Source organism: Chiroxiphia lanceolata, chromosome Z (assembly GCF_009829145.1).
Source record: "Chiroxiphia lanceolata isolate bChiLan1 chromosome Z, bChiLan1.pri, whole genome shotgun sequence".
NCBI classification, from domain to species: domain Eukaryota; kingdom Metazoa; phylum Chordata; class Aves; order Passeriformes; family Pipridae; genus Chiroxiphia; species Chiroxiphia lanceolata.
This window is the reverse complement of record NC_045671.1, coordinates 42,300,950-42,323,440: the sequence shown is the minus strand read 5'-3', so window position 1 is coordinate 42,323,440 and position 22,491 is coordinate 42,300,950. Positions and strand designations below refer to the sequence as shown.

At 42.4% G+C, this 22,491-nt stretch overlaps 1 protein-coding gene across 3 annotated transcripts in view; it reads left to right on the top strand.

Moving 5' to 3' along the window:
* Positions 1-22,491, top strand: part of ZNF462 (zinc finger protein 462) — a 91,921-nt gene that overhangs the window by 28,209 nt on the left and 41,221 nt on the right. For all 3 annotated transcript variants that reach the window (XM_032674971.1, XM_032674969.1, XM_032674970.1), the window contains exons 2-5: positions 11,123-11,373; positions 11,987-17,472; positions 18,345-18,509; positions 20,263-20,366. In XM_032674971.1, the coding sequence (XP_032530862.1) occupies positions 11,154-11,373; positions 11,987-17,472; positions 18,345-18,509; positions 20,263-20,366 (5,975 nt within the window). In that variant the 5' untranslated portion in view covers positions 11,123-11,153. The remainder of the gene's footprint in view (positions 1-11,122; positions 11,374-11,986; positions 17,473-18,344; positions 18,510-20,262; positions 20,367-22,491) is intronic.

Here is a 22,491-nt window from a genome sequence, read left to right as displayed (position 1 = left end):
CTCTGTCTGCAGCTCAAGCAATGGCTTGTGTGGCGATGGGGAGAGAGGGGAACTGTTGCCCACAATGCTTTCCTAAAGTCAAGTGTGGACGCCCTTCTGGTTGCAGCCAGAAGCACAATCCCTGTCCTGAAGTGCCCCTGTCCCACCAATTTTTAATACTGTAACTGTGTTTGTAAGAAAATAAGAGTTTTTCTGAGGACAAGGTTTATTAGAAGACCCATTTCTTGGCCATTTATCTAATGCTGCTCCTCAGGCTTCTCTTTGCTGCTTTTTAGTATTTATGCACAGAACCAAAATCCTGATGGAGCTTGTGATGCCATTGGGCTGCCTTTTCTGGAATTTGTCTAAGAATCTTGGTGGGTTTTTCAGTGCATTTTTTTCTATTTGGAGAAGGTCCAAATTTTTGCTAGGGTCATACAAAAGTGCTTCCTAAAAAGTCCCTCCACCTTAAATTTACCCAAGAAATCTCTTTCTTTAGGCCAAGAAAACCAAAAATCTCTTACAGTCTCCTCCTACCTCTTGCAGAAATCAAGCATTTGGGTGCAGATTCCAGATTACACAGTTGTTGTTGTGTCTGTGGTTTCTTGGGTTTGTTTGTTTGTTTTTTCACCAAGAGATACTTTCTGTGTTGATAAACTAGTCTTGAACTGAACTTTCCCTAAGTAGTTTGGCAATTGTTTACATATTCTGGGGGGTAAGTTTTGGCAACAACTTTCTCTTTTATCAGCTTTTATCCTGTATTTTTAAGGTAAAGTGAGTCTTCAAAGCAGCAAGAATAATCTGTTGACGATGGGGACTCATTATTTTGTTCTAAATTTGAATAGTGTTACCTTCTAGATAAATTAAAATGCTTGAAGACTGTTATGTTTTAAACCATTAAATGCACAGCATTTACAACAGCAAAAAAAAAATAAGGTGGTGTGTTATGGAAGAGAAAAAAGCCCTAAGAGTTCTGTAATGTCTACATACAGAACAATGTCTACAAGGATTGTAGCTTTTGAAGGATGCAGTTGCTTATAATCTCAGCCCTTCTTAGCCATAGGCCTTATTACAAAGAAAGTCTAAGGTTTTTTTATTCTTCATGATCCATCTCCTGTTTGAGTATTTCTTAGGAGGAAGAAAAAGAAATTGGATATTAGTGGCTGACCCTCAAACATCTTATTTAAAGCAAAAAGAGTTAAACTTGGACAGAAGAACTCCATTAGGAGCCTCAACCTCTTACCATTTTTGACACAACTGAGTTTTAATACTAGTTTTCTCCTTAATTTGAATGTGTCCATAGTAGTCAGGGACAAGGGCTGTTTATTACTGGAAGGACATGAAATAAGGTTAAAAGGAGGTTGGTTGGTTGGTTGGTTGGGGTTTTCTTTATTATTATTACTTTATTTTTGTGGGGGAGATAGTTCTTAATTATTACCTGCATAACAGAGTATGTTTCTTTTATAGACAGAGAATAGCAGCTTTTTTTCTGGTTTTAATGTAATTCTTTCTAATGCCTCTTTGATCCAAACACTTTCTAACTGTAGAAGTTTAATAAACTTAGTCAATTCATAAATGTTGGGATCCATAATCCTAGAATCACTCTGAATTCTTCATCTCCCCCATCCTGAAGTGCATTGCAGATAGTTTCTTCTTAGTTTCTTCTGGAGGCTGCCAGCTATGTGTGTATCACATTAGTGATTATAAGACAGTACGCTATTGTAATTATTTTGTACTTGGGCTTTATATGATTACACTAATAGTAAAATCATGTTTCCTGGAAGGAGTAAGTGGATGCAAATGGGGGTTGAAAAGGGGAGTAAAAGAAGCAAGGTTCCCATTTGGACCCAGGATATTGCATTCCAATGTGTATATACTGCATCCCAACATGTAACCCAAAGGAGTCTCTCTATCTATATCTGAAGTTATTTGGGACAAAGTGTTTTGGACAGTGAAACTGTTAGCTGCAACTTGTTCCTCATTGCAGCTGTATCACTTTTCAGGGGTAGGACCAACATCTTGCTGCCACCATCACAAACAGACAGATGATCTTCACTTTCACAGGTAGAAAAGATCTTTTGGGAGGAGTGGCAGGGAGAAGGGTGGCAGCCTAATGGTAATCACTAGTCTGAGATCTGTCAAGTACTGGGCAAGTATATATTGTTTCACCTGGGGCAGAGATGCTGGCTGCCATGCTGCGCTTGAGTCAATGGGCAAATAAAACTGTGTATTCTGTCTGGCATTATAAATGGGTCAGTGATGGATTTGTATTACCTGAGGAAATGAACTGGCGGACAGAGAGGCTTCTGCTTCCTGCCCAGCCAATGTCAAATATAGCAGGAAGCTTGAGGGAAGGGGAGGTGTATCTAGAGACAAAGGCAGTCTTAAAATAGCTGGGGTGTCAGTGGAGGTCCTCAAACAAATGCATGCTTCTGAGGAGTAGGGTGAGAAAGCTGAACAATCTTTAGACTTTGTTAATCAGCATTTTCTCATCCTCCAGTAGGGTTTCAGCTGTGGCTTTTGCTTTATAACTAGAGTCATGCATGTGGTGAGTGTGGGTTTGCATGAGGTGAGGTGCTGTTCTACTCAGCTTTGTTTGCTGGTACAAAATATGACTTTTCGTGCTTTGGTTTCATAGGGTTAAAAACCACTCCTCTGAATGCTCTTCTTCATCCTCTCCACAAGGGTTTCTGCATGAAGTTAACCTCCTAAAGGAATACCTCTGGAGCATGTAAGATCTCAGGATGGACTGAGGGAGAGGGCTCCTTACTCCCCAGGGTCCTTACTAAGCTGAGCTCTTACTGGTGATGAAAGGCAGGCAGTGGGCTATGGCTCGCTTGGATCTGATCCACACAGTGTTTCTTTGGTTTCCAACTGCTCTGTGAGTTTTTCTTACTTAGTGAGTCTTCAGTGACTACCAAACTGGGCACCAAATTACGGAAGTAATTTCTAGCTGAAAGATTACTCCTCTTACCAGCCAAGTTCAGTCTGTCTCACCACTGCTACATCATAGGTCCAGACCAGTACTTAAAGGAGAAACATGTGTCCAGAAAAGCATCTTTTTGCGTCCATCTTTCAAGCTAGTGATATTCTGTCTTTATTTTACATTACATTTTTTCAGTAGCAGGCCCAAAGCAGAGCTTTGCCCTTTGCATTTGTGGTTTCAGAGTGCTAGTGACTTGATTTTCACTTCTGTGACTACGTTAACAGTGCCTGCTTGTGTTTTAAACCAGCTGTGTTGGCTGGTCTAATCTCAGATCTCTAACATTAAAATTCTGTGCCCCCCAAAATAATCCGGCAGTTTCTGTGTTCCCATGGTTTAGCTCTGTCACCAGTTTATAAGCTGTCTTTAGCCTCTTTAAAAATACTGTGCTTCTTGCAAATCGAGATTGGTCCTCTCTAAAGCATGTTTGCAACTTACTAGCCACAGCACTGTGACCATGGAATGAAGCATGTAGTTCAGGGTCAGTGGCAAAATTACTTTTAAAGGCACTAGAGGCTGTTTTAAAGGGCAGATGGCTATTAGGAGATAATATCTACTGTCTTCAGACACAACTTTGCTCTTTCCCACTTCAGTTCGTGGTCTAGCAAGGTATGTGGTAGAGTTTGCCATGTCTGATTTGCTACTGGCAGGACCCACTTTTTAACAGCTCTGACTTGTCTTGGCAAGAAAGGGATCTTTGCTGGGGTTGTGCCAAGCTGAGAAGCCTGCTCCTCCCCTGCTCCTTCCAGGGTGAGGCTGGTAATGCATCCTTTGTGTAAAAGCTCCTAGAAGATATTTGCAATGCATGAGAAGGAATTAGGTTGTTTCTGGAGTGCCCAGGCAGAATGCTGCTATGTTCTTCAGCACCACCTACTGACATCTTTCTCTCAAGGCCAGTATGCCGGGGTTTGCACTTCTCCTAACTCAGAGGAACTGGATTTTTTTGAGTTAATTAACTCTTGGCTGGAAATTAGAAACCCCAGACCCACTGCTTTTGGTTCCATTGTGCCATATGGGGAGCTCTAAGGAGCAGGGTACAAAAGCCAAGCTGCTTGGCTCTGGCATCTGTTCTCCTAGGCCCCACTTGCCCCTTGAACACTTGTGTCTGTGCAGAAAAGCATTGAGAGCTTGGGTTGTGTCAGTGAGGTGAGTGACTTGGCTTATTTCCTGGGAGCATTTAGTATGGGAACCAAGTGGTAAATCACATTTCCAATCTAGAATTTTGCCCTATGCTGTTCCATCTTTCTCTTACGCTACTTCTGTTCAGTAAACTGTCACACGTAATAAGAGAGAAAATCCTACTCTGGCCATCTAGTTGTTTAGATTTTCATCTATATTTAGTGTCCTTTTGATTTCTGTAAAGATTAATAACTTGCCATGAAATTAATTCAGAAGATCAGAAAAACCCATCCTAGCCTTGCTTGGAGCAAGAGCATTTAATGTTTGAGAGCCTTTCTCACAAGGGCAGTTCTTTATCCTAAGACTCTGTTGCCCATACTTTGTACCATGTAATGCCTCACAGCTAACCTTCAGAAAGGAAAGACAAAAGTCAGAATCGTAATTTGTATGGCACTCTCAGTTTGTCTTCTAATAAGACTGTGGCATTTTATTTGCAATCTGCTTTTATTTTAGAAGTTTGAAGTTTTAAAGTGTCTTTCAGGCATTTGAGTGCCCTCTTAATGAATTTTTTTTAAAAAGAACATATGTGTGTGTGTGTGTGTGTGTGTGTGTGTGTGTGTGTATAGAGTGATTCCAGTAAAGAAAGAAAGAGAAGCAGCATTATTTGTCAGAAGTAAAGGTGTAATCAGCATTTAGGTAGCTTGAATCTGTAAAGCGCTAGCCCTGATGTGCTTTGTACTTCAGTTACCTATATCTGAATTGTCTTTGTTGACTTGATTTCCTTGCGACTAACAAAAGGGTGTAGGATGAAGTATTCCATCTTGGACTTTTGTCTTTGTTGCTGGGGAAGTTTGTAGTGAGACAGCTATCAGTTTAATGTGTCTGCTTGAGGCTGGAGACTGCAGGATTTTCCTCAAGATGCCCTGCAGAAACTGACTATGCCATTATCTGTGATTCTCCTTTCTTTCATACCTCCTTGTAAAAGCCATGGTGTGCCTTTATTCTGCTGGGGTCTTACAGTGGGATGGCTAATATGCAATAATATTCAGTAAGCATATTTTTCTGGGGTTCTGTTTTTTTGTTTTTTTGTTTTGCCTGGTTTTCCCCTCATTTTTTTTAAAACTCATAGTCTTAGTGAACCAGTTGAACTGATAGCAACGTATCCATCATTTGGACCCATTTTAGGTCATTTAGGTAAGAGGTGCTGTGAGTACCTGTTCTTTTCCTGAACTGAAAAAAAAATCTGGCAGCTCCTAGTAATGTATAGCATCTCCTCCATGAGCTGTAAGAATAATGTGGTTCATATTCCCTTTGAAATGTAGAAGACTTTGCAATTTATGAAGTAGCTTTACAGTGATGCATAGTATGGTATCAGATATGTTAAAAGAAGGTGTGTATTCAGGAACATAAATAAATATTAGCTGTATAGGGATCAACAAAGCTGGTCACCCTATTTTCCATGACAGGGAGATTTCTGAGAATTTTGGAAGATACTGTACAAAGAATTATAGTAGGAAGACCTCCTTTTATGGAACAGATCTGAAGCCCACTTCAGGTTCAAACACTCTTGCAGATGGCTGGATAAGTACATTTTAAAGTGAAAATGAGTCTGTGTCTTTCAGTTTAGATTCTTCTTTTTACTGTTCAGTTGTAATGAATTTCTAAAAGAAGTTCTTTCCTGAAAATATCTTACATTGCAACACGTATTTCCAGGTAGGTCAAGAGAAATATTTTCAGGAAGAATGGGTGAGAGAATCACAGGTATCAGCTAATACATTTCTCTCATGGGTATAACTCTGTGGAGTGTCAGAATAAACAACCCAAAACTGGACATCAGTGTGGAGATCTTGATAATTAAACTGTAATTCCTTTACATGAAAATATAAACCACAAAATAAGTATTGGAGAGTTGATACCCAACCCATGGAGTTCTATCAAAATCCAGTTCTATCAAATTAGAAAAAAAAAAAGGAGTGAAGAAAGAAATAGTACTTCAGTTTAGTTTATATTGTTAGCAGCTTGGACAAGTAACTCTAAAGACTGTGCTCAGTGGACCAAGAATTCCAATAGCTTGACTGGAATTTGGTCATTGAAAAAGACCCACGGAGTTAAGTAGGTTTGCCTGACTGTAGTTGAGAGTTGAATTTACTCTTTGAATTCTTAATTAATTATGGGGTTTCCTTTCAAAATGAAAGATGAGGCTGGCTTCCTCCAGTTGGAGTAGCCTTCAGGTTTCCAGTTTGTCAAATGTGTAAGTTTTTGCATTACTACTATGATTTCATTTTTTTAGTCATCATTTTCCCTGTTGCGATCTCATATTATAAACAGTGTTTAAGAAAAAAAAATAAAAGGAAAAAAAGAAAAAAAGCCCCAAACCCCAAACACAAAGACATCAGCAGCCTCATCGTACGTGAGCTGAACCTGGCCAGGAGCCCAGGTGGGCACGGCTGGAAGGTCCTCAGCACAGCTGTGGGCACTGATGCCTTAGAAAACCCAGGCTTCTGTAGCAGGGAAAAATGCTTGAGGTGTTACTCTTGGGAATTCTGAAAGCTTGTTTTATCTGTAATTACCAGGGTGAATCCTGTTGCTGTAATGTTTGGTGGTTTGTTTCTGGTAGGGTGGGGAAGGTTGGAAAAAACCTCCAAGACCATGGAGTCCAACTCTTAACCAGCACACTCTAAACCATGTCCTTAAGTGCCACATTCGCACATCTTTTAAATACCTCCAGGGATGGTGATTCAACCACTTCCCTGGGCAGCCTCTTCCATGCTTGACAGCACTTTTGGTGAAGGAATTCCTTTCAGCTCCACCTAGTCACTGAGTAAAATGAAATCTGTGTGCACAACCTGCATGTTTGATGTAGGGATGAAGATACCCCTGATATCATCTGACTAAAGAAAGGCCTGGAGAACTGGGGATTCATTTGTTTTACATCCCATGTTACTAATGCTGAGCTTGAAGCTCACATTGTGTAGTCTGACTGACCTTTTCAGTTGTGGTTTTGCATGTGCATATTCTTAACTTCTAGAAGTTCTGCTGACTCCATCTCAAAATATAACGGATGGATAGTCAAACCACAGAAGCTCAATTTTGAGGTCAGTGCCTTGGGCTTCACAATTAATTTTGTATTTTGAAGCTTCAAAACCAAACTTAAACATAATGATTTGTACTACTTTGGCTGCTGCCAAATTCTGTAATTACTGTTGTTCAACAAGCACAATTATTTCTTGTTTTGCACTTTTAAAAACCTCGAAATCTAATGCAACTGTGTCTCAGATGTTCTCATGCATTTGTGAGTGTAGAAAAGGATGTTGAAGACAATTTGAGACCACCTTGGGTCATTAAAACTGTGGCTTTGAGAATCTCTTGCCCAATGTTTTAAAAGGTTTTTGCTCATCAGAAAAATGAGAATACCTCCATATTAAACATTAAGGCCATATATTTTAAGAAGAGCTTGGAAATGCAAATTAGTCAGACAATGGCATTTTAATAATGTTTGCTGAGGTTAGCATCGCATTAGTAACGGCATTTTTGAACTCCTACTATCTTTAGGCCATGTGGCCTCAAGAGATTGGTTGTGAATATGTTCAAGGGCTTGTGGGATTTATGGATTCACTTCATGGTGGTTTTGTTTCATTGTTTGGGATTGGTTTTTTCCCCCCACTTACTGTACTGCTGTTGAGTTAGTAGATTTGGTAACTCCTCCCCCACTACACCTTCATTCCCCTCTACGTTTTCTAATTGCATTATTTGAAAATTTGAAGGGCTATGGAATGTGTTTCCTTAGCTGGCCATGAGGGAAATGTATGAATTTTGCTTTGTCTCCTTTGCTTTGGATGTGTCTTGCCAGTGTATTAACATCTGCACTTGAAAATGCTCTTTGCTGGTCGGTGGGTGTGTCTTGCCCAGTGTCATATCCAATGCAGACAAAAAAAGATACACATTGTATTACAGTTTCTTTTGATCTTTGAGCTCAAACTGGCAGTTTGTGTTTTTAGCCTCCATGCAATGCCTGAATTTTAAAGAAGAATGCGGAAATGGTAGAGCAGAATTCCTTACAAAGTGCCTCATCCTGATTTCAGTGTGATGCATGGTGAAAACTTCAAACTGAAGCCCATTCAAGCTGTACCCAATGTTTGTTCCTCACAGCTGCAGGAAGGTTAACTTCTCCTTTGACTTGGTGCTGCCATTGTGCTATAGACCCTGCTGAGATTCAAGGTGGAACCCATTAGAGAGTCTCCATCAGTTTTGTAATCAGCAACTATTAATGATATCTCCCAACACACAGGTTGGTTTCAGCTTGTCTAGATAGCAGCCAGCATCCTTAAGGATACCTTCTCCAAGCAGCAGTGTATGCTGAAGATGGGGATGGTGGTGGGTTTTACTTCTCGAAGCTGCCAGGATTATCTTTTTTCAGATCCTCGGTGTTAGTCTCCCTTCTGGTTTTGTGTTTCGTAAACTGATCTGAAGTTTCCAAAGGAGAGCTGAAAGCGTTTTGCGGTAGGGTCTGAAGTTTTCGGGGGGCGTGAGGGGGGGGAGGCGTGAGGGAGAAGAGTAGAGATTTTTGTGTGTATGTTGTTTTTTCTCTCTTTCTACACAATGGAGCTTTCAGAGAACCTCTCTACAGCCTTTGTGTGAAGGGTGTGTCTGCTGGCAGGGTTTGCTGATGCAGACAAGCTGGCTGGTGATTAACAAAGGTCATTAGACTTTGGAATCTGGCAGAGGAGTGGGGTGGTGTGTCTTCTGCGCCAAGCAGGAGAGCTCCCCCCGGACAGGGCAGGCTGGAGGCCCCCCGCCTGTCATCCCCCCTCACTCCCCCGCTACGCCTCCTCCTTCTCTTCCTCCTCTTTCTCAGCTGTGTGTCGCCTCTGCTTGAAGGACATCTTGGACTAGTCTTGGTGCTGTAATGCTGTGCTTCTGGAATGAACTGTCCCATTTGTCATCCATGGGACAGGGGAACCCTAGGAGATGGTTTGAGAAACCCCAGCCTCTGCTAAGGGAAAGAAGGTGCGGCTTGAGGAGTGCAGGGAGACAGCAGCAACATGATTTGGAGGGCAGGTCATGCGGGAGAAGGGGAGATGTGTTCTGGGGATGCTTGTTTTTAAAGCATCACCCAAGGAGGAGGAGTTATAAAAAGGGGAGGAAAAAAAAAGAAAAAGGCTGGTGTGCTTGAATTGAAGCTAAGTGAGGCCATGTTGTGCACAGGCAAGAAGCTCTGAGCCTCTGAGTGCAGGAGTTGTCTGAGCTAAAATGGCTGCTCCCAAAGCTCAGAGGACTAGGGCAGCTTAGTGAGTCTTAAAGCTTCAGTGACGCAGGGGCTCATATCTCTTGAAAGTGTGATAAACACATTCAGCAGAGCTGTGGCTTGTTTGGCTGAGATGAAAGGACTAAGCTTGGGGGATGGGTAGTGAAAACTGGATGATCTGCTTTTCTGTGAAGTGCTCTAAATGCAGGAGTCGTCTGCTCCATGGAAAAATTTGTTTTCAGGTCTAATGGACTGTGCTAAAGGAGACGTGGGGTGGGGCTTCACTCACTGCTGTAATTTGATCCAGAGCAGATAGCAACCTCTTCCACACAATTTGGTCTGGTGCTTGCACATAAAGGCTTGAGTATCTCGATTATTGTAACTTTGTTAGCTGAAAAGAAGCGGGTGCAGCGTTCATTTTCTTTATTGGTGGTGGGAGGGAGTCAGGGGAGAGAAAGGACATAGTACAGCCTGCAAAGTAATGTAGGTAAATATGTGGAGAGCCTCTGTGCTCAGACTGTCCGGAATTTGACTTGCTAGAAGTTTATTTTAGCAGGCTATCAGAAGAAGCATTCTTTCATCTAAAATCCTGGTGCAGTACCCTCTCTTGTTTCTGTGCCTTAATGTTTTGGAGCTTTCTGTTCACTGTGGAGGTTGCTTCATACTCCACATAAAATAAACACGTGGAATTTAAAGTGCTTTGGGCTGTCCTTGTGTCTTGGACATCTGAAATGCTCAGTTTGTCATCCTTTTCCAGCACAGTTCATGGAAGCTTAGAGAAGTAATTCCTGTGGTAGCATAGGAAGGTGATTCTTGTGCCTCAACACTGCACAGGGTAGGAGGGTCTGAGTCTTTTGTTTGGTTTGTGCTTTGTGGCTCCTCTCCTTCATGGCGGTGCAGACGCGTGAAACTGTTGCAGGATTGTCACAAGCGGAACTACTGTACTTCACTGTATCTTATGTTGCTTTGTACTTCAAGGTATGCAGGGCTTTTGCATAAATCAAGAAAGTCATAATGACTCTGTGTCTTTGTAACTCATATTTCCATTGTGCTTTTTCAGTATTGTTATTCCTATTACTGTCCTTTTCTTCCTCTGGCTCTTTCCATCTCCCAGACTGCTAAGACACAAAGGTCGTGTCCCAGAATAGACTAAAAGGAAGCTGTAAACATTTTAACAGAGAATGGAGATGTCCTTACAAAGCTTGGTGGAAGTAGGGCAGAGCAAAGTACTCTGCCTTGGGTTCATGTGAGTGCATCTAATCTTGCTGTTAGGTCTAGGTTTTCCACCAATATCAGGAGTGATAGGACACTGAGAAGAAAGGCAAGGATCTCCCTGTGGAAGCTTTTGATGCATGGTAGTGAATGAGGCAGGAATTGGCAAGGTTAGAATGGGCCTCACAGAGGCAGAAGCCACTGTCTTCTGATTATAAATTTCAGTGCATGACTGAGAGTAACACGCCGTTTCTGAGCATATGGATTGTGGTCTTTGGACAAGACAAAATTCTGAATAACAGCCCTGTGTAATGGAAAAGCCAGAAAAAGTCACTTGTCAGAAAGTTGGCTGTTTGTGGAGTCAGCAACTTGTGAGCTACCTAGGTGGGACTTCTCGTGAATCTGAATAGATGCCTCTTAATATGGTAAACAAAGGTTGAGTTTCACACTACTGTATTTGTGGAATCTCTGGAAATGGCTGAGTCATCAAAAGCTTGGTATTACCTAATTTCAGGATTTTTTCCAATAGCATTGCTGTAAACACATCTCTTTCTTCTTCTCTTGTTCTCTTGTTTTTCTTGCAGAACTTTCTAATGTGAAAGATCAGCCTGAACCATGGAGGTCCTGCAGTGTGATGGCTGCGATTTCCGAGCTCCATCTTACGAAGACCTAAAAGCTCACATTCAGGATGTTCACACTGCTTTTCTGCAGCCAACTGATGTCTCTGAGGAAAGTCCTACTCAGCCAAGGTCTGGATCCATAAACGCTAGCAACCAGACTGAGGTTGAATTTTCTTCTGTAAAGGATGAATTTGCAATTCCAGATGAAATAGCAGGTAAATCTCAACTCCAAGATTTATCTCAACTCTTAAGATCTCAACTCTAACCCCATATTTTACATGTGACTTATTTCAGTGTGTTTAAGTTTCTGCCTTTAATGTGGTTTAAAACCTCGCCTTATCTTTATTTTTATGTCAGCAAAGTAGATATCTATCATCAGACATACTGGTTCTGATGATAGCTTTTTTTTCTGCAAATACAAGCATAGAGGATGGTTGTATTTCCCAGCTTCTTTTCATGTAGTTCTTCATATGGTTTTTTTCCTTTTCAGCTTTTTGTGGTTGTTGTTCACTACCACGAACCACCTCAGAATTTTCAACTTTTATTAGTTTACTAGTTTTGTTTTTTCCCCAAGAAGATTATTTTTGGAAATTGCCTATCCCGAACTGTACACCACAGTCATATATGTGTAGAAATTATGCATAATGGTCATTTTTCTGACCATTTTTCTACCATTTTTCTGTAGATCTCGCCATAAGTTAGGGAATCCTGGTGTGATTATTGTCTATTCAAGATGTGGTTACATTCTTATGCATACAGGGTGGGTGGAGGAAAAGCCTTTTGATTTTATTTTATTTATTTACGTATATACCTTAATTCTCATTTTAGGGCAAAATGCAACAAGTCAAATGGGGACTGGAAGTTACTATAGCCAGAGCCAGACTTTCTATGGCCAGCACATGGCTCCAAATCCTAAACCAACCAGCAAGTTTTTCCAGTGCAAGTTCTGTGTGCGTTACTTCCGTTCCAAAAACCTTCTCATAGAGCACACACGGAAGGTTCATGGAGGACAGGCTGGGGGCAGCTCAGTGGGGCCATCAGCTTCCAGTTCCCTAAATTACAACATCATGATGCATGAAGGGTTTGGTAAAGTTTTCAGTTGCCAGTTCTGCACCTACAAGTCACCCAGGCGCGCGAGAATTATTAAGCACCAGAAAATGTACCACAAAAACAACCTGAAAGAGAGTTCAACTCCTGCTGCTGCTGCTGTATCTGAGTCAACGTCTGCTTCTGTGCCAGTGCAGGAACCCTGCAAGGAGCTGCCTGCAGAAGTGGTGGAAAGGAGCATTTTGGAATCAATGGTCAAACCCCTGACAAAGTCTAGGGGCAACTTTTGCTGTGAGTGGTGCAGTTACCAGACACCTCGGAGGGAGCGCTGGTGTGATCACATGATGAAGAAGCACCGCAGCATGGTAAAAATACTGTCCAGCCTGAGGCAGCAACAGGATGGAACCAGCGCACCTGAAGTGCAGAGTAAGAGTGCCCAGAATGCCTCTCCAAACTCTAATTATATCTCCATGAACACAACAGGACGTGAGATGTCAAATGCCAATGTCTCAAACTTCAGAAGCTCCATGGGCAATTCCCTTATCAGGCCCAACTCGTCTACATCTTCCAAGTTTTCTTCTGTGTCTTACCCTCAAATGAAGCCTAAGTCACCTCACAACTCGGGCATGGTTAATTTGTCTGACAGATCCCGCTATGGAATTGCTGATATGACGAATTCTTCTGCTGACCTGGAAACAAGCAGTATGCTAAATGACTCCAGCTCAGATGAAGAGCTAAATGAAATGGACAGCGAGAATGGCTTAAACTCCATGGATCACCAGGCCTCAGGAATGTCTGCAGAGCAGCTGATGGGATCTGATGGCAACAAGCTATTGGAAACAAAGGGAATTCCCTTTAGAAGATATATGAACAGGTTCCAGTGTCCTTTTTGCCCTTTCCTGACGATGCACCGCCGCAGTATTTCCCGTCACATTGAGAACATCCACCTGTCTGGGAAGACAGCTGTGTACAAGTGTGATGAATGCCCTTTCACCTGCAAGAGTTCCTTAAAGCTTGGTGCCCACAAGCAGTGTCACACAGGAACAACATCAGACTGGGACACTATGAACTCTCAACCTGAAAGCATTGCCTCATCTTTGAATGACAGCACAGTGTCTTATGACAGTGGAAATATAAATGGCAGGAAGTCAGCTGGGATGATGGAACCAGTGCAGCCACAGCAGCAACAGCAACAACAGCAGTCACCCCAGCCCCACTCACAGCATCCATATAAGTGCACGTTGTGCAACTATTCCACTACCACTTTGAAAGGTCTCAGAGTTCATCAGCAGCACAAACATTCATTCTGTGACAACCTGCCAAAATATGATGGGCCACCATCAAATGCACCACAGGAGAGTGAGGCAGATGCTCACCCTTCTGCCAGCACAGTGAAGAAGAGCCAGACCTCCATCCTTGGGCTCTCTTCTAAAAATAACTTTGTTGCAAAAGCCCCTAGGAAGGTCTCAAATGACTTCCCTTTAGATCTTTCTCCCGTGAAAAAGAGAACTAGAATTGATGAAATAGCGAGCAACCTGCAGAGCAAGATCAACCAAAACAAGCAGCAAGAAGATGCTGTGATTAATGTGGAGGATGATGAGGAAGAGGAGGAGGACAATGAGGTGGAGATAGAGGTAGAGTTGGACAGAGAGGAAGAGCAAACAGAACCAATGATAGAAGTTTCCAGTTCTTACGCACCCCAGCAAATGTGGGGCAGAGAGACTAATGATTCCCAGAAGGAGACAAGCTTCAGAAGCATGCAACATGACTATAATTCTACCAACGGAGCAGAGATTGAGCTCACTTTGTCTGAAGATGAGGAAGACTATTATTCTGCTGTCAGCATGAAGGACCATCAGACCTCTAATGCCTCTGTTCTGGGGAGCCAATCCAACATGTATGGTACTGACCAGAACAATGAGAACTCAGAGTTTAGTGACTCTGGCAGGCTTTACTATTGTAAACACTGTGATTTCAGCAACAAATCTGCCAGGAGTGTTAGCACCCACTACCAGCGAATGCATCCCTACATCAAATTCAGCTTTAGGTATATCCTGGATCCCAATGACCACAGTGCAGTATATCGATGTCTTGAGTGCTATATTGACTACACAAATTTTGAAGACTTGCAGCAGCATTATGGGGAGCATCATCCTGAAGCTATGAATGTACTGAACTTTGATCATTCTGATCTGATCTACCGCTGCCGCTTCTGCTCTTACACAAGTCCAAATGTTAGAAGCCTGATGCCACATTACCAAAGAATGCATCCCACAGTGAAAATTAACAATGCAATGATATTTTCTAGCTATGTTGTTGAGCAGCAAGAAGGGCTGAACACAGAGTCTCAGACACTGAGAGAGATCTTGAATTCTGCTCCAAAAACTATGGCAACCTCCACCCCTGTGGCTCGTGGAACTGGTGTGCCAGCTGGTTTTAACAAAAGTGCCACCAAGAGTTTTAGTCCTGAATGTGAAAATCAGAAGGAACCTTCAGTCAACACTGTGGTTGTTTATGACTGTGATGTCTGTTCATTTGCAAGTCCTAACATGCATTCAGTTTTGGTGCATTACCAGAAAAAGCACCCTGAAGAAAAAGCCTCGTATTTCAGAATTCAGAAGACCATGCGTGTAGTCTCTGTTGACAGAGGCTCTGCCCTGGCTCAAATGTCTTTTGAGCTGGGGGCACCTGTCTCCCCAAAACTGTCCAACTTGGCTTCTCAACCTCCACCTCCTCCACCACCACCCTCAGACCTCTCCACTGAACTGTACTATTGCAAACACTGTTCCTACAGCAACCGCTCTGTTGTTGGGGTGCTTGTTCACTACCAGAAGAGGCACCCGGAGATCAAGGTCACTGCCAAATACATCAGGCAGGCACCCCCCACCGCAGCCATGATGCGGGCCGGGGAGCTGTCACCTGGCATCCAGAGGCCACCGATGTCAATGCAGCAGTTGGGCCGGGGTGGATCCGAGACCTCTGTGAACCCTCCTGAGAACGAAATGTTCTTCTGCCAACACTGTGATTACGGGAATCGGACCGTGAAGGGTGTGCTCATCCACTACCAGAAGAAGCACCGTGACTTCAAGGCCAATGCGGATGTGATCAGGCAGCACACGGCCACCATCCGCAGCCTCTGTGACCGCAGCCAGAAGAAATCAGCCAGCAGCCTCCCTGCTCACACCTCCAGCTCCGAGCGGGACAAGTCCAAGCTGAGAGCCCTCAAGTGCAGGCAGTGCAGCTACACGTCCCCTTACTTCTATGCATTGAGGAAGCATATCAAGAAGGACCACCCAAACCTAAAGGCCACGGTCACTTCCATACTGAGATGGGCTTTTTTGGATGGCTTGATAGAGGCTGGTTATCACTGTGAATGGTGCATTTATTCACACACAGAGCCAAGTGGCTTGCTTGTGCATTACCAAAGGAGACATCCTGAGCATTATGTTGATTACACATACATGGCAACCAAACTCTGGGCAGGTCCCGATCCCTCCCCTCCTGCCCTAGTGATGCAAACAGAGATGAAGACTTATAAATGCAGAGACTGCATTTTTGAAGCATCTTCTATTTGGGATATTACTAATCACTACCAAGCATTTCACCCTTGGGCCATGAATGGAGATGAATCTGTGTTGTTAGATATCATCAAGGAGAAAGATTCTGCTGAGAAAATCATCCCACAGCCTGATGAAACTGGGGTTAGGATGGATTCTGAAGACCAGGTAGCAACATCACAGCTGGACCAGGATGGAGAGTGTGCAGAAGACCCCACCCTTTCCCATGAAAAAACTGTCCAGCTGACTTCTGCAAACCCTGCCATCTCCTCCACCCCGTATCAGTGTACAGTTTGCCAGTCTGAGTACAACAACTTGCATGGCCTCCTGACCCATTATGGCAAAAAACATCCTGGCATGAAAGTGAAAGCAGCAGATTTTGCTCAGGATATAGACATTAACCCAGGGGCTGTATATAAATGCAGACATTGCCCATACATTAATACACGTATTCATGGTGTTCTCACACACTACCAGAAACGACACCCGTCAGTGAAAGTCACTGCTGAAGACTTTGTGCATGATGTGGAGCAGTCAACTGATATTGCTCAGAATGACGTGGAAGAGACAAGTAGGATTTTTAAGCAAGGCTATGGTGCTTATCGGTGTAAACTCTGCCCTTACACCCATGGAACACTTGAGAAGCTGAAAATTCACTATGAGAAATACCACAATCAACCCGAATTTGATGTTTTTGCCCAGTCACCACCAAAGGTGTCTGCCTCAGTGGAGCCAGATGTGGTGACTGAAATCAAGGCCTCCCCAGAAATTGCTGCTGAGGATGTTGGGGAAGTCTCTGTGCCAGCACCTCATTTCTCCAGTTCTCACTTAGTGTCTCACACAGTTTTCCGGTGTCAGCTCTGCAAATATTTCTGCTCCACTCGGAAGGGGATAGCGAGGCACTACCGCATCAAACATAACAACGTCCGGGCACAGCCGGAGGGCAAGAACAACCTCTTCAAATGCGCTTTGTGCTCTTACACCAACCCCATCCGCAAAGGGCTTGCAGCACACTACCAGAAAAGACATGACATTGATGCTTACTACACTCACTGCCTGGCAGCTTCCAGGACGGTAAGCGACAAACCCAATAAAGTAATCATTCCATCTCCTCCCAAGGATGACACTCCTCAGCTTAGTGAGGAGCTGAGAAGGGCTGTAGAGAAGAAGAAGTGCTCACTTTGTTCCTTCCAGTCCTTCAGTAAGAAGGGCATTGTGTCTCACTACATGAAGCGTCACCCTGGTGTTTTCCCTAAGAAGCAGCATGCAAGCAAGCTGGGGGGCTACTTCACTGCTGTGTATGCTGATGAGCATGAAAAACCAACTCCAGCTGAGGAGAGGAATGACTTTGAAAAGCCTGAGGTGGAGGCTGAGACTCAGGAAATTGAGTGGCTTCCCTTCAGGTGCATAAAGTGTTTCAAGCTGTCCTTCAGCACAGCAGAGCTGCTGTGTATGCATTACACTGACCACCACAGCAAAGATTTAAAGAGGGACTTTTCCATACTGGGAAGTGGCACCCGCTCTCAGAGCCCTGTCTACCAGTGCAAGCACTGTGATACGAAATTGCATAGCACGGTAGAGCTGACTGCACACTTGAATGGTCACAATGAGGAATTCCAGAAGCGTGCCAAACGTCAGGAGAGGAGGAAGCAGCTTTTGAGCAAGCAGAAATATGCAGATGGTGCTTTTGCAGATTTCAAACAAGAGAGGGTAAGGATTTGTGTGTTTGGTGTCTTTCTCTGCCCCCTGCTCCATACCTGGGAGCCCAAAAATGCCCACTTGCATGTTCTCTTTGACAGCTAAGTGACCACAGGCTAATGAATGACTCAGAGTGCCAGAGAGCTCCATAAGTCAGTTGCACATTTTGCTTTAATTTCCTTACCCATCCTCCACATCTCCGTAGGTTCCGTAGGAAACCCTGTTCTTTCCTAACCATTCCTTCAATATTTTCTTCATCTTCTTTCCTTTCTCCCACGCTTCTAGGGGGCCATATGTATCTGACAGTTACTTGTTCTTTTGTGGCAAGGCTGCCATGTATTTTGTTGCAGATTCTTTACGAAGTCTCCCATCCCCTCATCCATGTCCCTCTGAATAATTAGCAGTTTGCTTCTCAGCCTTCTCTCTGTCTCAGTACTTTCTTTCATTGAGCACGAAGTATTAGCATGATGCGAATGTGTCTGGTGACTGAAGCTTTGGGCAAGTGCCTCATAAGAAGACCAAACCGTGCTGCATTTCTTGCCCACTTACCCCTTCTGCTTCAGTTTGAAATACGCTTGCTCTAGGGGAAAAGGTCTGCACAGCTCTGGTGGAAGTCATGATGTCATGGAAGAGCACAGTTTCAGGCCAAACTGAATGGTCTTCTAGAGGAGCACTCTTATGCATAAACTGAAGGATTCTTCTGCACAGATGTCCACTTACTTTATAGGAATTAATGATCTCAACAAAAATTGAGCTTGCAGTTCTGCAGAAGGGGACATGTACATCAAGCATAATTTCCTTTCAGGTGTTAAATCTGGTCTGTGTTCCTAAAAGTGAGATGACAAAACATATTTCAGTGCTTTATGCTTGTGTACTCAAAACAGGCTTTTGGACATTTGGAAGATGTTTCAAAACTTAAGGAGAGGAAGGTGGTTGGCTACAAATGCAAGTTTTGCGTGGAAGTCCATCCAACACTTCGAGCCATCTGTAATCACCTCCGCAAGCATGTCCAGTATGGGAACGTTTCTTCTGTGTCAGCTACAGTGAAGGTAAGAATTTTAGAAAGGTGACTGAAAGTGACTGAAACTACTTGCATTGTTTAAAATAAAGGACTTGTTGATAACGTGCGGAGGGCTCTTGTGAAGTTGAATGTGTTTTGAAGAGGGTATTCTGTTTCAACATGATGTTTTAATCTAACACTAAGTTTCTGAAGTGCATTTGTTTTATTTCAAGATGTTTTAACTTTTTTTCCACTCTTGATCCAGGGGCACGAAGACTCTTTAATTCTCATTTCTTCTCAGCTGCAACGGAGTCGATGTCGTCAATGACCAAAAAACTTGGTTTATGAGCAGCAGACTTTCTCTCAGCTATTCTGGGCTACTTTTCTGCTTAGTTAAACTCAAAAAGAGCTCTTTGTTTTCTTTAATTTTTTTGTTTTGTTTTGTTTTTTTAAGAAGAGGAAATGTACACGTGCAAATGTGTGAAGTTGCTTGTGGTACACCTTTCCCCATGAAATTTGCACACTGGCTCCAAACAAAACATACAGTGGCCTGCTGGGCCAGTGGTTCCATTCAGGTGATCGGATGTAAGTGTGTTGTTCCTTTCTCCCTGAGAAAGGGAGTGCCTTCTAGGACATCTCCAAGAATAGATGGTGTTCCACAGCCCAATTTTCAGGATATTGGCAGAGATAGTGAAAGTGCATCCAGAACTACCTGTGTATTCCTCCTCATACTGCAGTGAGCTCTTGTCAAAGACTCCTGGTGTCTGACAGAGCTTCTTTCGTGACATAATCTGTTTTTATGAGGAAGCCAAGTCCTTCACAGCCTAACTCATGCTACCAGAGAAAGCTTTCACTGCCCTATCACTGACCTTCCTTTACCTTACGTGGTACTCATGACAGATTCAGATGCTTCCCTCCTGAGAGTCCTTTCTCTCTTCTCCTTGCTTCTCAAGTGATGCTTATGTAGGGTCGATGCTTTCTTTTGAGTAAATAGAGATTTTGCATCAGGGAACAAAGGCTGAAAGCCACTGCCTAAAGAATGTGATGGAAATAACTCTTACAGGTTATTTAAATTGCTGCACAAATGCATGCTCTGGTTAGGAATGGGAGAGGAAAGTTATGAAAGAGAATTAAAAGAAGACTTTTTCTGTTTGCTCTGTATTTTTCAAGAGGATTCTAGGGTCTTAGTGTACTTCTTGTGAGTTTGACACTGATGGACAAAATCTGTTGTAGACTAGACAACTATATTAGTCTGCAGAGTAGCTACAGTCAGAGGTAGTAGAGCTATACAGCAGAGCAAAATAAACTAAATCTGATCAAGTTTAGAAGATTCACATAAAGACTATTGAAAGATAGTTGATTTGGTTTCTTGTCTTTTTGCGTTATCTGACACAAACTCGATCAGGGAGTGAGTTTCCTTTTTTACCTATGTATATAATAGATATAATCATGTTTTCCCCTCCCAAGAGCAGGTTATTTTTTCAGAAAGCCATTGGTGTGGAGTTTGTATAGGGATATATTAAGAAAAATAACACAGTGGAAAGCCTGGACATTATAATGCACACAGGGTAAAGACTGAGGGGCAGAAGGGAGAGAGAATTGATGGCTTTGGGGGGGTATGTGTTTTTTAGCAGGAAGCTGAAGATCCTTCAAACACAACTTTGATGGAGGGTTGTGAGGGAGCCACAGACCCTGACATTGTGGAATTTACAGAAGCTGAATATGGAACATCCTTGGAAGATGAAACCAGGCCTGGGGGCTACCACTGCAGCCAGTGTGACCGGGTTTTGATGTCTATGCAGGGTCTGCGATCTCACGAGAGGAGTCACTTGGCTCTGGCCATGTTTGCCCGGGAAGACAAGTACAGCTGCCAGTATTGCTCCTTTGTCTCTGCTTTCAGGCACAAGTAAGTTGTGGCTTTTAATTTTGTCTCCTAAAGGATCACAAACCAGTGCTGATGTTCTGTAGGTTGGCATTGAAAAAGAGCTCACTCAGCTTGATAATTGATCTACACTTTTCTCAGCATTTATGTGTTTTCAGTGCTGCAAAATCTTATTATAGCCATTATGATTGGCTATTTATGAAATATTGCATTTTTATATCTTGAATTTATTTAAGACCCTTTTTTGCATGTAGGGGAAAAGTATGCATGCCAAAGTATAAGATTTCTTTCAGTAGGCAAATGGTGAAGCCCACCATTTATGCACCCTTGTAAAATGCATGAGACTTAACAAGCCAAGAAGAGGAAAGTATTTTCCTAGTTAATCTTTCATATTTAAGGAATTTCTGTTATATATAACTACCTTGTTTGTAATTACTACAGCTCTTTGAGGATTGAGTTTTCACTTCTCATGTTAAATAAGTGTCATAAGCTGACCTTGAAATCAGACTTTTTTTCTTCATTATGGTGTGCAATTTCAGTGTACAAATATTCAGGTTCACAACAGTATGGTGATACATAGTCATCATTAATAGTCATGTTTCTTATGATTTGTTTTCCTAAGATTTGACTTTGCTTTATGTTTAGCAATTTTAAAAATTATTTTAATGATAAAATATATATACACCTCCCAAAAATGGGGTTTGCGATATATTTTCCACTGGTATCTTGGACTGATTCACAAGTCTGTGTTTTCTCTAATTTCTGAGGAGAGAACTGCATATTCACTGCATTCATAGCTCTCTTAAATTTTGTGATTTTGTCACTGGTTTGCAATCAAATGCCTGTGTGAGGGAAAGCATGATAAAAAGCATTTTTTAATTCCTTGTGTTAAAAAGCAAGATTTCTGGTGGTGTCACAGCATTGCAAGTTTATGCCACAGTTTGGCCTGCCTTGTTGGAAAGGTTCGTGGGATTGAGCAGGAAACAGTAAGAAAGGGAATGGGGGAATGGTGTGAACTACTGAGTGTATCCAACCCTGCTTTGGCAAGGCTGACAGTGAGGGAAGCCCTTGCATCAGATGGTTTGTAGAACTTGCTGTTTCCAAACTGGTTTGCTTCAAAAAATAAGACTTGTGTTGAGTTTGGTGCCTGGTCACACACTGTTTCCTACGTAGGAAAGTCATGTCTTAGGAGTTTCAGAATGGGTAAATCAGAAAGTGGTGGATGTCGGGAGAACTCTACAGGCATCACGTAGCTTCATAATAGCTGTGGTCTCTGGTGTTGAAGTTGTCTGCTTTTTCTTTTCTTTTTTTTTTTTATGCAATTACTCTCTTGGGAGATTAAGTCTGTGAAAGAAAATAAACCAAATGTTTAAACAGTCCACTGTTCTTCCAAATCTGACCAAAACTTTAAAACCTGCTTTCAGAAGAATGTTACTGGCAAAGTATGTGGTTGTGAATATGCTTTTAATTATTGCCCTATAGATTACTTTAAGGTATATATTTGTAATAGCTTGATATGTATTATTTACATTTTTGGCAATCTGCTTTAATTGTCAAGTAATCTCATTCCCTGGAGGCTATTTAAAACAAGTTTTGTTCTATAAAGTATTCACTGCAAGTGATTAAAGTCTTAGTCATTTAGGAGACTTCTCCCCCTTTTCTCTGGAAAAGCTGTGTGTTTTGTAATACCACAAACATCATCCTGGATTTCTGTTAAGTTGTATTTGCATGGAGTGACCCTGAGAGGATACATAAATTCATTTTCTATTTTTTTGCTGTTATCAGATCTTTGAATACACAGACTTCAGTGTTAGCTCTCATAAACAGAGATTTTCTGGCTCAAGCTCTTGTCAGAGTGGGACTAAAGATCATGTGGAATCTTATATAGTGTGACAGGGCTGGAACAACTACTACTTGAGCTACATGTTGATACTCAGTGAAAGAGTAGGACAATTTAGGACAAATAAAAGGAACTATGCCTGAAATACATCTAGAATTAAGGTGGGGGGTAGAAGGCAATTTTGGCAAATTGCAGCTCCTCCAGTGTCTCTGCCCTGTTGTTGTTCCATCACCATGCATGAGATGACTCAAACTAAGACTAGATCACAAGGCATGAATATGTCCAAAGAAGTGTCTGTACTGGAAATAT